A 14,567-nucleotide genomic window follows, 5' to 3' on the forward strand; every position below is an offset into this window, starting at 1 on the left:
TCAAAGTACCCGTGCCCCTCCTCCCGCCGCCCCTGCCCAGGTGTGCTCCCTCAGGTGTGCACGCCGTCTGGGGTCATAGAACAAGGATGAGTACAGGTGGCAACAGCAACGGGAACCAAGGTTTAGGAGCACCTACTGTGTGCCGGGCACCGTGCAGGGCCTTTGTCACTGTGAGCAATGTGACAGCCCGTTTCAGGAAGAGCAAATGGAGCCCCTGGATGGAGAAAGTCACCACACACGGCCACGCTGAGCTCAGCTCCATCCGGCTGCTCCGACCGCAAACCTCACGCCAACAGGACCCTGGTCTCAAGCGGCGTCTCTCTCAAGCATGCAGAATGCAGAGAGTGACGTGCAAAGCAGCCCAGCGGGGTCTGCCTCCCCACGGAAAGCATGTGAGCAGTCCACGGGGGCGCTGGCACGGCTCTAACCCGGGGTAGCCAGGCAAAACCCTTCCCCACCCAGGCTGCAGGCACGTCCTCCATAAAATGAGGGTTTGGACTGTTGGGTCTCCAGGGTCCCTTCCAGGCCACTGACTTTCTGATCTGAAAACCCCGAGGCTCTAGAGGCGCAGCCCCCTGGGATGGCTGGAAAAGGACATCTTGGAGGAGGCTCTGGGTCGTGTCCACTGTGGCCCAGCCCCAGCTGGCCTGGCACCTTGTCCAGGGGCCAGGTTCCTGGTTAGGACTTACAGATGGGAGGCGGGGGTGACCAGCTCCCTGGGAGACCTGGTGACGGGGAGGGGGCGCAGAGGGGGAACCCCCCTCTCATCCACAACTTACGCACTCCTTAAAATCGGACTGCTGCCCCCGTACCTCTCAGGGTTAACGAACTCAAGGACTGGGGTTTATGCAAAGCTCAAAGGGGAGGAAGTTATTCTAGGAGGACAAGGCAGGGAGACAGTAGTCACTGTTCTTTTCAAAAGACAAAGAAATAAACCCATCCAGGTGCTGGGAGAAGCTACATGGTCAGGTAAGTGATGACGTAGTCGCTCCCCTGATCAGAGGGCACAAAGCCAAGGGGTGTGCCTGATGAACAGGCCAGCGCCTGGGGGCCAAGGCCTCGGCCAAGGCTGCCCACCCCTCCCGAGAGCCCGTGCAAGTAGCCAACAGGTGCCTCGACTTCACCAGAACCCTGGGCACAGAAATCCAACTGAGCCATCCACTGGGTGCGTGCGCAGGGCAGTGAGTATAGTACAGAGAGCACAGCTCCGGAGACGGGCAGATGTGAGCTTGAAGCCAGCTTTGCCATTTCCTAGCTTTTTGTAGTCCTAGGCAAGTTCATTAACCTCTTTGAGCCTCAGTTTCTGAACCTATAAAATGGGGACAAATTGAATAACTTGGAAAGATTATTAAAAGAAATAAGAGCAAAACATAGATGTCAAGCATAGCGTCAATCTCACAATGGGTCCTCAACAAACAGTAGGTGTCCGATAAATATTAGTTGAACGTATGGATGCAAGGAAAGTAGCAAGGGCAGAAAGATGTTAACTGCTGCTGCCACCAGAGCTGTCTAGCTGCCACTTAATGCAGGCCAGAGCCAGCTTCTCTAACTTCTCTGAACTGAGAGCAGGCAACTCAGCTCGTAATCAAGCTGAGGCCTGAACAAATGCCTTAAGTACAGACGAGGCAAAATTTGAGTGTTCTTTTTTAAAAAAAACCTCTTGGAGTTCTCCATCTCTTATAACAGTCACAGATTTTCCCTGATTCCAAAACTACACAAGTAGCAAAATTACCTCTGTAAGCTCTCCCTACCCACGGACTGCAACGAGAAGTCTAGACATCATGCATGGAACAAAGCCTTGTACCCGCCGTTTCCAGAGAGAAGCCAAAGCAGACAGTCACTGACCCAAGAAGGAACCGCTGGACAGGTGTCCTACTCAGTACGACACTAGGCACAAGGATGCCGGGGAAATGAGGCAGGGTCTTGTCGGCACTGGAAGAGAGAGACCCTAGCACCTGGCTGAGCACAAGACAACCTGGGAGCTGGAAGCAGGGAGCTGTGGAACACAGGTTCCTGGGCCAGGTAACTCACAAGGTGAGCGAGCCTCGGTCAAGGTTTGCAAGGGAACACTGGACCTTCTACTGTTTCCTGTGAAGCAGGCGCTGGAGAGCAGGCAGCCAGGGGAAGCCTGAGGGCTGGAGGGAGGGGCATCCTGACCATAAAAGAAGGAGGGAAAAGATGCTCCTCACGTGGACATGACCCATCTTCTTATCGCCTCTTTGGAATGGGCCCGCACTGGGGAAACGTCATGATAGGAAACCAACCCTGTGCCCTCAGGAGCTTAAACCGGAGGATGCTGGCCAGGAACCGTAAGCTCTCGATGACACAGAACACCCACCCGGAGAGCTCTGGGCCTCAGAGGACCCACTGGACGCAACCAGGCAGCGAGAGGAATTAGGACTCTAAACAGCCAGTCCTGCATAGGAGCCAGTGAAGCGACTGCTTTCTCTTTCCAGTTTTTCACCAGATTTGCTCTCTGTAAGAGGAACTGACGTGCATTTCCTATTCTTTCATTTTTACTTGTTTTCTGGGGAAAGTATAAGTAAGCAATTAAAAGGGAGGGTGACAAAGCAAGGGAAGATGGATAGAAAGGAAACCTAGATAACCAGCTTCCAAATAAGAGAGCTCTGCATCGACTAGCACACCTCTTTGTTTCCAATTAAAAATAATAACAACAAAAATAAGCTACAGGAGGTGTTAGGAAATCTACCTCCTCTAATTAAATCCTTTTTAATCATAACAGTGAAAAATATTAGCATGACTTTCCATTTGCACCGCACTTCACAGTTTGCCAAGTATTTTCATGCACATGATTTCACTTGCCCCTACAGCTCTGTGAGCCAGGCGGGCACCGTGACTACCCCCACTGTTAATGAGATGGAAATCATGATTCACAGACACGGTTAGTGACTTGTTCAAGGTCACAGAGCTGGTTAAGAGTGCGGCAGGGATTCTAATACAAAATCTCTGTCTCTGAATTTGGAGCTCTCTCCAGACCGCCTTTCTCTAAGCCATGGAAAAACAGTCTTGGGAACTTTGCTTTCTTTTAAGTGGTAGCCTGAATACATTTGCTAAATGACAGACTGAAACCATACACCAGAGTGGACCAGACAGGAAAGGGAGGGGGACGCAGCTGATACCCAATGTATCTGAAACGAAAGCCCCGTCACAGGTCATGGCTCTGTAGTCCCCCGAGAATTCTGCCTGCCCTCTACTCTATTTTTAGAGGCAATTCCCTACAAACTTGTTTCCCCAGCTCTTCTTTTTCATGGCTTCCTTTCTCTGGAATGATTTCATAATCCTTGGCCTGTTTTGTCATCACGGTGAGTGGCTGTGGAAATGGTTATTGAGGTTGTGAACAAAGGACTGTGACCTCAGCGAGGGCAAGGGAGACAAAGCCCAGCCTTCAGGACAGATTTCGCGCGCCGTGGCCACAGGTCACAGCGGGAGAGATCAGGGCACCCAGTTCTCCTCCTTAGACTTGCTTCTCCCACCAGGACTAGTCAGGGACACCACCACCAGCTTCCTAAACCTTCTCCTGGTTATGCAAAAGGTGTCAGGGCTTGCTCGACTCAAACCATAGTTAATTCAAGAACCATCTGCTTTTGGCTGTGGAACTGAGTACCAGGAGAACACACACACACACACACACACACACACACGGCTCTTGACCTCACCCTCAGTCTCTCCCAGCCTCATTCAAACCTGAAGCCTGGGGTCTAGTGAGCCCATAGATCCCCATCTCTCATCTTCCCAATTAGAACTGGTCTCTCCCAACTCCTCAAACCCTTGCAGTGTCCTCTACAGGGAGCGCTATTGGCATTTAGGGTGAAGCGGTTCCTGGTTGGACAGGACTGTCCCATGCATAGCATCCCTGGCCCTTACTAGGTATTGCCCGCTCCAGTCCCTGGGACAACCAAACATCCTCATGCATATGCACACATCCCCTCCTGGGGCACTATCCTCACCATAAAGTTTGCCCAGTGTGTGTCCGTTCAGGTATCTCACACACACACACACACACCCCCCCCTCCCTGAGAGCAGGGGTGGCCTTACTGACTTCAACTACCATTTACCCCGACCCCCGGCCCCTCGTCACACTTGTGGAGTGGTACCGTAAACTAGACAAGCCTTCCGGGAAGCACTGTCTGTCTCCATAGAAACGACAAATGTAAATAACCACGGTACACGGCGTGAAACCAAAGAGGCCGCAGGACTTAGCTGCCAGGCCAGGTGTCTGGGGTCCTGGGTTTGAGTCCCACCTTCACATGTGACCCTGAGCAAGACCCCGGACTTCTCTGAGTCTCCCTTTTCACATCTGTAAAATGAAATCTTGATTTTTAAAGTTTCCTTCCAGCTAAAATATTCTAAGTGCCCAAGCTCAGAGAGACAAAAGGGATGCATGTGAACAGAGGGACCAGAGGCCAGTTCTGTCTAGCTCTCCCAGAGGGGACCAGGAGGGGTGCGTTGGCTCCATGAGGAGTACTGCCTATGTATGGGTTGTACTCTATGGTGCTGGCCTCCCTGAGACTTGGGAAGTTAACTTTTGATGAGGGGCCAGTGACAATGTAAGAACCAAAGAAGAGGCTCTGGGTAGCTGAGAGTTGGCTGTGGTGTCTGCACAAGGAGGGCAGTCCCTGACCTATTTCCTGCAACTCTCCTCTGAAGAGAATGCCCAAGCCCCAGGCACAGCCTATGAGAAGCCCCGTGGGAATCCACTCCCTTCCACTCACGTGCCCAGCACAACTGGCCCCATTCTCTGGAGGAGCTCCCAGCTCGACCTCAGAACAGGAAAACCGAACATTCTAAGAGGTAACTCACTCCACAATTCCCAACCAAATCCTTCCTCTGAGTTCCATCACTTGTCCAAATGGACCCCCTAAAAACACTAGTGAAGACTAACTTTGAAATATATAAGTGAATCTGGATGGATGAAAACCACAGATGAAACCCAGTCTCGGGACAAGGCCCCAGGCAAAGTCATTTCTAAATACAATGGAAACAGTCTTTGAAATGTGGCCTCAATAGGGAATCCTAGAGAAATAAGAAGTTCTCCACCTAATAACAGAGCTGAACCTTCCTCTGGCATAAAACAGATAGGAAATTGCACTAGGACCCCTGCTATTCCATGTACTGTGATAGAAAAGGCTTGGGACAGACGTGTGTACACATGCACGCACATATATGAAGACGTGCGCAGGCACACACACACTCCCGCACCAACCAAACACCCTGGCTACCCTTCCCTAGGCTCAGCTTCTATTTCCATCCCCCCAGTACACCTTGGAGACACATTTTTCTCACAATGTCTATTTCACTTGTATCTCAACCCACTCCCACATTTTCCTGTCCTAGCATTTGACGGAAGCAAAAGATAACAACAATAATAATATCACGCTGATGACGATGCCATTTAAGAAAAGACAAGCACCGAGGAGGACAATAAACGTCGCAGGAACACCATGCAACAGCTTGCAGCAGAAAGCGCTCGGAGGTCGTGGGGAAGACACGGCCCGAGGCCGCGGGAGCCAAGGACGCCAAGGAGAAAGAGAAAAAAGAAAAAAAAAAAAAAAAAAAATCAAGGACTGGTCACGTGGTGCGTCCGAGCCCTGAAGTGCACTAGCCCCGCTGACGTAACTATTCGAGAATTTAAAAGTCCCAAACTCGGAAGAAGTCCAGTGCAGAGTTTTAGGGCTAATCCACGCGCCGCTGTGGCCCGCCGGGGGAGCCCCCACGCTACCGGGTGGGACCACACCAGCCCTCAAGGACCCCAGCGGGGATGGCGCGGAGCCGGGAGGCGGGCGGGGACCCGGGCCACCGGCACGAACCCCAACCGCGGGCGGGGACCTCCACCGTGAGCGGGATCCCAGCCTCGGGCATGCGCCCCGACCTCGGGCGCGGATCCCGACCCGCCTCACCCGACGGAACGAGCTTCCCGGGCAGAAGCCGCGGGCCCCGCCGGCTCCCCCGCAGACACACTCCTCTGCCAGCAAGTGACACACATGTGTGTTCAGCCAGTTTCCTCCCCTTAGCCAGTCCCCGTTGGGGAAAGATAAAATGAGCTTCGGCTACTTCTAGCACGCCTTTGTCTGGCGGCCAAGGTCCTGGGGACGCGGGTCTCCTCCCCGACTCCGGGCGCTCGCCCTCCCGCCCGCCCTTGCCCGCGGCGCACTTACCACGGATCCGCCTTCCTTCAGGGACGCAGCTGTCCAAGAGCCCCTGAGAGGCTGAGGTTTCCGAGCCCGGCGGCGGCGCGGCGCGCGGAGTCTCACGGCCCGGCCCGGCCGGGGACGCAAACTTTCCCGGGGCAACTGCGCGGGGCGGGCGCGGGGCGGCGCGGCTCCCCGAAGGGCTCGGGCAAAGTTGCAGCACAAAAGGCCAATGAGTGGGAGAGCGGCGGCCGCCGGGCCAGGCTCCTCCCCCAGCTCTCGGCGCTCCCGGCCGGCCAGCGCGCAGCCAGCTGCTCGCGCTGGGCGCCCGCCGCGCTCTCCTCACGGGCCAGGAATGCGCGGGGCCGGTCGCGGCGCGCCCAGGCCACCGAGGGGCCCACGCGGCGGCGCGCCCACTCGCCCCGCGGCCGCCGAGCGCGCAGGGGACAGAGAGACAGTCGGACAGACGGACGCGCGGCTCGGGCGCTGCTCGCGAATGCGCTGCAGACTTCCTCCAGGAGTCTCTGAGTCATGACAACTTGCTACAGCTCTTAGTTTTTACACGGCGCTTTCCACTACTCATGACAACGCGGGGAAGGCACCGGCGTGTGAACCACTGAGAAGGCCAAGTACAGGCCGGCGCCCCAACTCTGCGGTCCACGCGCGCTTCCTCCGCCTCCGCCGAGCCCGGGGCGGGGGGAGGTGTGGAGACGGAGGGGAGGAGGGGGATGCCGGCCCGCTGGCCTCCGGAGCCTCAGAAAGAAGCTGGGACTGATGTCGTGGCTCGTTGGTTCCGGGAGCCAAATTTTGGCCCTTCTTTCTTCACCTGCCTGGTCCTAACGCTGCTTAACCACGGAGCCTTAGAGCGCACTGCGCTCTACAGTTTGCAAAACCTGTTGCCTATGCCTTGTCCTGGGCTGATGTGCCCTCCAAATTGGGCAGAGGCTAAATCCAAACCCCTTCCCGCGGCCGTATTTCCGGGAAGCATTTGAGTTTCTATTTGTGCGTTGTGGATTTCCGTTTTTTGTTTTTCTCATAGGACCCCAGATCAACTCCTTCGCTAACATAGACCTCACCCCCAGAGTGGCGCTTACCTGCCTGCACCAGTGAAACGTATCACCTTTTCTCTGGAAATTTCTGCATCTAGGCCGCAACGGAGAAGAGCCTGTGGCTATATGTGGGCGCCAGGCTTCCTATTTTAAGTTTAGTGTCAAGAAAACATTGCTGTGTTTTATATCCTCTGGGACCAAAGGGTAAGAGACTCACAAATGACTCAAGGCTTCATTTCCTCCTCTTAAAGAAACAGATGCCCAAGGCTCGATGTCCCCAAATGGGAATTCTCTGTAGAATAAAGAAGTAGACTTTTATTGCCTTCCACTAAAATACTGTTTTTTTAAAAACACCATGCTTCTAAGAATCACATTTCTGACGGAAATTTAAATAGATTCCTCCTTCACATGCTTATCATGGGCTCAGGGGTTTAGTATTAAAGTGCCTATTTCACTAATGTGATAACTGACACTCAAATAGGCTAATTTGTTCAAATGTATACCATCAGCTGTTCATGACATGAGAATTGGAATGCCCAGTCTTCTGTGCCCTTGTGCCCTGATCCGAGGTCATACCCACTCACGGTAAAAAAAAAAAAAAAAAAAAATGCTCCACTCACCACCTCCTAAGCTTGAGCATTCCAATTAGGCAAAGAGCTAACATGATTTTGAGATAACATCCCTTTCCAGTGAAATAGCCCCTCCCCAGCTGCCGGAGGCATATCCTTCATGACACAGGAAGGTACCACTATGCTTTGAAACCTACTGGTGTGTGGCCAGGAGAATGATGCCCTCCTCAAGGATGTCCACAAAGATGTCCGTGAGTATATTAATTTATAGGGCAAAGGAGAATTAAGGTTGCTAATCATCTGACCATAAAATAGGGAGATTATCCTGGATTATCCAGGTGGGCCCAGTATAATCGCAAGGGTCCTTATAAGTGGAAGAGGGAGGAAGAAGAGAGTCAGAGAAAAAAAGAACTGATAGTGGAAGCAGAGTCAGAGAGAGATTTGAAGATGCTGTGTTGCTGTCTTTGAAGATGGAGGATGGACATCACAAGACAATAAATGTGGGCAGACTCTAGAAGCTGGAAAAGCAAGGAGATAGGTTTTTCCCTAGGGCTTCCAGAAAGGAGCACAGCCCTACTGATTTTAGCCCACTGAGACCAATTTTAGCCCACTGAGACCAATGTGAGATGTTTTACCTACAGAACTGTAGGAAATTTTTTTTTTTTTTTTGCGGCACGCGGGCCTCTCACTGCTGTGGCCTCTCCCGTTGCGGAGCACAGGCTCCGGACGTGCAGGCTCAGCGGCCATGGCTCACGGGCCCAGCTACTCCGCGGCATGTGGGATCTTTCCAGACTGGGGCACGAACCCGCGTCCCCTGCATCGGCAGGCGGACTCTCAACCACTGCGCCACCAGGGAAGCCCAGAAAATAAATCTGTATTGTCTTAAGCCATGAATTTTGTGGCCATGTATCATAGCAGCAATAGGAAACTAATGCAGTAGGTATCTGGTTACTACTGTGATTTAATCTCCTCCTTGAAGAATTTTATGAAAGTATCCAGAGTCTAAGACCATTCATTGCAGGAGAAACACTCTGGCTGAGAAAGACCTGACCCCAGCACCTCTCCAAGGTATCATCAGGATCAGAACAGTGCAATGATGTTCAGTAGCTAGCTTTCCGACAGAGCCGTGGTCCAGTGTAGGACACACTCATTGCAAGATGAAATAAAGGGCTCTCAACATCACGAGGGATTGATATCTAAATCCCGACATCTGACAAAGATACATCCGTACCAGAAAGTCTCAGCCACCCACACAGCCCTGGTCCTGGCCGCAGCTGGAAAAGTTGCCCTGATGATAAACTTGAAGCAATAGTAAATGTGCATTGCCTGTCTCCTCCGGCTCCGGGTCAAGGGTAACAATACGACACAGCAGGCCCCCCACATCTGCGTCTTCTGCATCTGCAACCAACTGTGGATCGAAAATATTCAGGAAAAAAATTCCAGACAAAAGCAGAACTTAAATTTTGCTATGCACAGGCGACTATTTACATAACATTTATGTTGTATTAGGTATTATAAGTAATCTAGAGATGATTTAAAATATATGGGAGAATGTGTGTAGGTTATATGCAAATACTACACCATTTCATATAAGGGACTTGAGCATCCTCGGATTTGCCTATCCACGGGGGTCCTGGAATCATTCTCCAGGTATGCAGAGGATGACTGCACTGGTACAGAGTAGGATAGACACGTGCTTATGCCCTTCGTCTTGGGATACCTGGACTCTATAGAAGACTGAATCACAGGCAGCATGGATGTGCCTTAGTAATTGCATCCATGACAGAATCTTTACATCCTAAGGATTTCTTGGTTCTGAGTACAAGGTCAAGGCCCCTGCAGAAATGTGGTCAGTGTGTTCAGCAATGCCCCAGTGCAGTAGCTGTTCAACGATCTTCTCCAGAGTCCTAGGTTTCAGGAGTTATCTTAAAGGCTACTTGGGATGCCCCTGTAACCAGAGCTGTTTCACTGAAATCTGTCATATCTTTGGGTTCCACAAAAGATTTTGTGCACGAAAAGCTTCATTTGGAGGGAAAAGGAGAAAAAGAAAACATGAATACACTGCTTTATAGAAAAGAACTTGTGCTGTTGGAATCCTGGAATCCAATCTGAGACCCAGAGAAGGAGATTGACACACCCAAGGTCAAAGGCTACATAGTGACAGAGCAGGTATCAGGAAGGGAGTTTTTTTTTTTTTTTTTTTTTTTTGCGGTACGCGGGCCTCTCACTGTTGTGGCCTCTCCCGTTGCAGAGCACAGGCTTCGGACGCGCAGGCTCAGTGGCCACGGCTCACGGGCCCAGCCGCTCCGTGGCATGTGGGATCTTCCTGGACCGGGGCACGAACTCGTGTCCCCTGCATCGGCAGGCGGACTCTCAACCACTGTGCCACCAGGGAAGCCCAGGAAGGGAGATTTTTTTAAACTTAAGTGAAGAGAACAGTATAATGAACTCTATTATATCAAACAGTTTCAATATTATCAAATCATGGCTAACTCTGTTGTATTCACATGCTCACTTCTCACTTGTTACTCAGATTATTTTAAACCAAATCCCAGATATCATCACTGTATCAGTTAATATTCCTGTTTGAATCTCCAAAAGGCAAGGACTGGGAAGGGAATTTTGAAGGCTGACTCTGTATTCTCTTCGCTCCCTCAGCCTCCCCTCAAGAGGGTCAGCACAGCTGAAGGATGATCTACAACCTGTAAATATTAGTAGGTAACAACCACAAGCACCATGGGTCCAGAACTTGGTGCATGTCAGACTCCCTGGGTTATTTTTAAAATGTTCCCAGCGATTCGGATTCAGGAAGTCAGGAAGGGGCTCAGGAATGAGCATTTTAGCAAGCATATTCTGGATAATTCTGGTGGAGATGCTTTCCAAACCACACTGGGAGAAACTCTGAATCTGAACTTATGTGGCAGGAGTCATTGGTTGCCTCCAAAAGTGATGTTCCCTCTCCTGTTTACTTACTTACTAATGTTCAAATAATTAGTTTAGGTATGGTCATGTGACACACCCTTGGCCAATGAAACAGAAAGGAAAGTCTGTTGTATTTCTGGAGACATTCTCCTCACTCTTCAGAGGAGATACAAGACTGCAAATCTTGTGTCTTCAGGTGTCTTCCTGCCTCTCGACATTGTCATAAGCTCTGATGCCTAGAGCTTCTGCAGCCAGTTTGAAACAATGAAGGGGAACATTAACCAGCACACTAAATTCAGGTAGAGAGGAAGATGAAAAGGGCTAATGAATTACTCAACCTTGGAAGTGCCCTGCCTCTGGATTTCCTGCCAGGAGAAATGATGGACCTAGTATTGTTGTTTTCTTGTATTGGGTTGTCTGTTACTTGCAACCAAAAGCATCGTGAAAAGGCTGTCAACTGTGACGTTGAGAAGCTTTCATTTGGTCCATACTAGACCTAAGGCTCTAAAACCACAAAGCAAATCAAAGATTCTTTGCCAGTGGAGTCTCCTGGAAAACAAAAGGCAAATCAGTGCCTAGGAAACACCCCCAGCTCTGTCCACCGAGTACTGCTCTGTTCTGTGTTTGCAGCTTCCTTTACACGCTGTTGTGGCAATGATATTTTTCTTTGGCTGAGAGGTGGCAAGCCACATGAAAATGGGAAGCCAAACGAGAAACCCGTGTCCAAATTTGCCTGATACATAAATAACCATGAACTAATCAAATATTCACTGACCACTATTCCAAGTGCCCATGCGGGTGTAAGAGTGCATAAGACAGGACCCTGCCTGGGCAGACAGACTCATGCTGGAGGGGCAAGAAGCAGGAGGATGGGACCAAGAACACCAGCAGACACCAGGTGCTGTTGGCCTTCGGAGTGGGAAGAACCGAGGGTACAGCAGGTGTATTAGGAGAAGTTATTCAGGAGACTGAAAGGAACCTTCATTCTATCCAATTCTATTCATTCTAACTATGTGACCTGCTTCTGCCCCACTGGACCATGGGCACCCCCCTGAACTGCCAATGCCATAACTTCATACGTGAAGAAACCTGGGAAACAAGGCCAGAGACTGGAAACATGCAAGGCTGGCTGGTTAACTGGTAGGGAGTATGTGATGCTGAAGGACAGAGGTCAAACTCTCCCTAAACAAAGAACACACTAGCTCCCTGCCGGAAGTGAGTCTACATGGAAGTTCACATATCTGCCTTGTTTATGGGCGCCCAAATGGAAGGTTGGTTACAGCACATTGTCTTCAGAGAATCCTAGGGCGTCCGCCCAGGACACCCATACGTGGCCAGACAGCACAAACTCTCCTGGACTCAAGAGGTTTCATTCAGTCTTTCAAAATCACGTGTTGAGTATCTACTGCATTCCTGGCCCTGTGCAATGTCAGATGCCTTGTGGTCCCTTGCCCACTTCTACAGATGGTTCATGGAATGGCCACCACATGACAGAAACATAAAAGCAATATTTCAATCAGCCTCGAAAGAGGCATGGGGAGATTTTCCAGAAGAGGGAATACTTAAGCTGACTTTTATAGGGTAAGGAGGTGTTACCATAGTAAGGTTTCTCATATGAGGGTATTTTAAATAGTTATACATTTGAAGCATATGAGGAAGAAATTCTAATTAGCACATCAAACCCATAACTTCACAGACATTACCTAAAACAAAAGTAATCTATTGAAATAAAAATGAATCGATGTAAAGAAAAATAATAAGTAGATAATAATACAGTGGTATACAGATATGGTAAAACTCTTGAAAGTGGTTACAGGGTGGTACACATTGATGAAACACTGAGCCAAAAAAAGAGGGGAAATGGACGTGGAGAAGAGAAACAGAATGTTCTGGGGAGTGGGAATGAAATCTCTTCTTGAGTATAACCAGTAGCTGGTTGTGATAAGGAAGCGTATGGCTAAGCCATTCAACAAGTATTTCTTGGGCACCTGCAATGTGTTAGCTACTTCCGGGTGCTGGGAGATAGGGGTGAACAGAAGAGACAAAATGTCTGCCCTCGAGGAGAATACTTTCTAGGTAAGTATTGACGCCGCCTACCTTAATTACCCAACGGGAGGCGAGGACAATTAGGGCTGTGAGCTGTTTTAACTCTTTAGTGCTCGCGTGCTGCCTCTTGAGCCAGACTGTCAGCTCAAGGGCAGGACAGCAAGCCTTCCCCGTGCCCACCTGACAGCTGTGCTGACTCTCAGCCCAGTGCTCATCGCTCTCCTGGCAGGAGTCTCTCCTCCGGGGCCCGCCTTCCCCAGCCCTCCCTACCTCCCTGTTCCCTGAAGCCCTTCTTCTCCAATGTGGCGGCATCTCGGGGCTTCACCCAACCCCCAGAAACCCGAGCCGATAGGGCATTTTTGCCTAGAAGTTTATCCTGTCAGCTGCCAGCTATGAAGGGTGACAAAATACCACCCATAAGACAGCCTGCACTCTGCTGTCCCCACTTAATTATCAGATCAGGAAAACCAAAAGGCAATTTAAAAACTTTTTTAGGGCTTCCCTGGTGGCGCAGTGGTTGAGAGTCCGCCTGCCGATGCAGGGGACATGGGTTCGTGCCCCGGTCTGGGAAGATCCCACATGCCGCGGAGCGGCTGGGCCCGTGAGCCATGGCCGCTGAGCCTGCGCGTCCGGAGCCTGTGCTCCGCAACGGGAGAGGCCACAACAGTGAGAGGCCCACGTACCGCAAAAAAAACCAAAAAACAAAGAACTTTTTTAAATGACCACTCTAATATTAGCTAACATTTGTGAGCATTTGCTGCAGAGCCAGCACTCTGCTAAGTGGCTTCCATCCCTCCTCTGACTTAATCCTCACATGAGCCTATGCGGTGGGCACTGCTGTTGTCCTTAGCAGACAAAGGAGAAAACAGACTTGGAGTGGTGAAACCCCTTACCCAGGGTCCCACCAACCAAGCAGAGGCAGGTGCACACACAGGCTGCGTATCTACGAACCCAAACTCCTAACCGGTCCACAGTGACAAAGGGCTAACTTCAGCTTATTTTTATATACTCTGAACACATCAGCAGAAGAATATGCCATGAGGAACCCAGGACCAGTGCCCGCCTCTAGCATGTGCGTTCAGCTCTCACACTAATAAGATCCACTTCGCTAGTGACTTCTGGGGAATTTTTTTTTTTTTTAGAAGGAATCACTGCTTTGGGCTTCTGAGCTAAGTTCTCACATTCCATGAATGGCTGTCCAAGCAGGGAGGTACGTTCCTGAATTGCAACCCAGCAAAATGTAGTTGTAAGGGCAAAGAGAAATACTGGTAGGCGGGGTTCAGGCCTTCAAAATATTCAGCCATTGCCTCCACCCACGCTAAGATGAAATGTCAGCCTGAACCCAAAATATACACAGAAAATGCGTGGGGCAGTTCCCGTGACTCTGGAGTCTCCTCCAGGATTTCTAGCCGCGGCCTTGGAATTTTCCTTGAGTGCACACAAAGCCCTCTTCACACAAGGGCCCGCCTCGCTTGAACGTGTACTCGGCTGAACCTGTATTTGATCTTGACCTCGTCCTAATTTTAAGTAAGTCTGACCAAATACAAAGCAAGCTCCGCCGGCTGTACCCTCTTCCTGAACAGAAAAACAGTGTTCTCGAGGAGTCAGAGTCAGATGTCTGTGTCCCATCTGACACGATGGTGGAAAATAAAGTACTTGATGAAACAACCACAGTCTAACAGGCTCCCAGGTGATGCCAAGGCTGCTGGTCTAGAGAACCACACCTTGAGTAGCACAGCCCTAGAGCAGTGGCTCTCCAGGGGCAGTTGTGCCCACCAGGGGACATTTGGCAGTATCTGGGGGCATTTTTGATTGTCATGACTTGGGGGATG

General features: G+C 50.7%; 1 protein-coding gene across 1 annotated transcript in view; it reads right to left on the reverse strand.

Annotated features, from left to right (window-relative positions):
- The window catches only part of TACC2 (transforming acidic coiled-coil containing protein 2), a gene marked incomplete at its 5' end in the record, with an annotated part of 182,220 nt that overhangs the window by 110,185 nt on the left and 57,468 nt on the right, over positions 1–14,567 (reverse strand). Inside the window, one exon of the mRNA XM_082854641.1 lies at positions 7,416–7,490. Within this exon, the coding sequence (XP_082710767.1) occupies positions 7,416–7,490 (75 nt within the window). The remainder of the gene's footprint in view (positions 1–7,415; positions 7,491–14,567) is intronic.

Source organism: Leucopleurus acutus (assembly GCF_964270905.1).
Source record: "Leucopleurus acutus genome assembly, chromosome: 14".
Classification (NCBI taxonomy): Eukaryota; Metazoa; Chordata; class Mammalia; order Artiodactyla; family Delphinidae; genus Leucopleurus; species Leucopleurus acutus.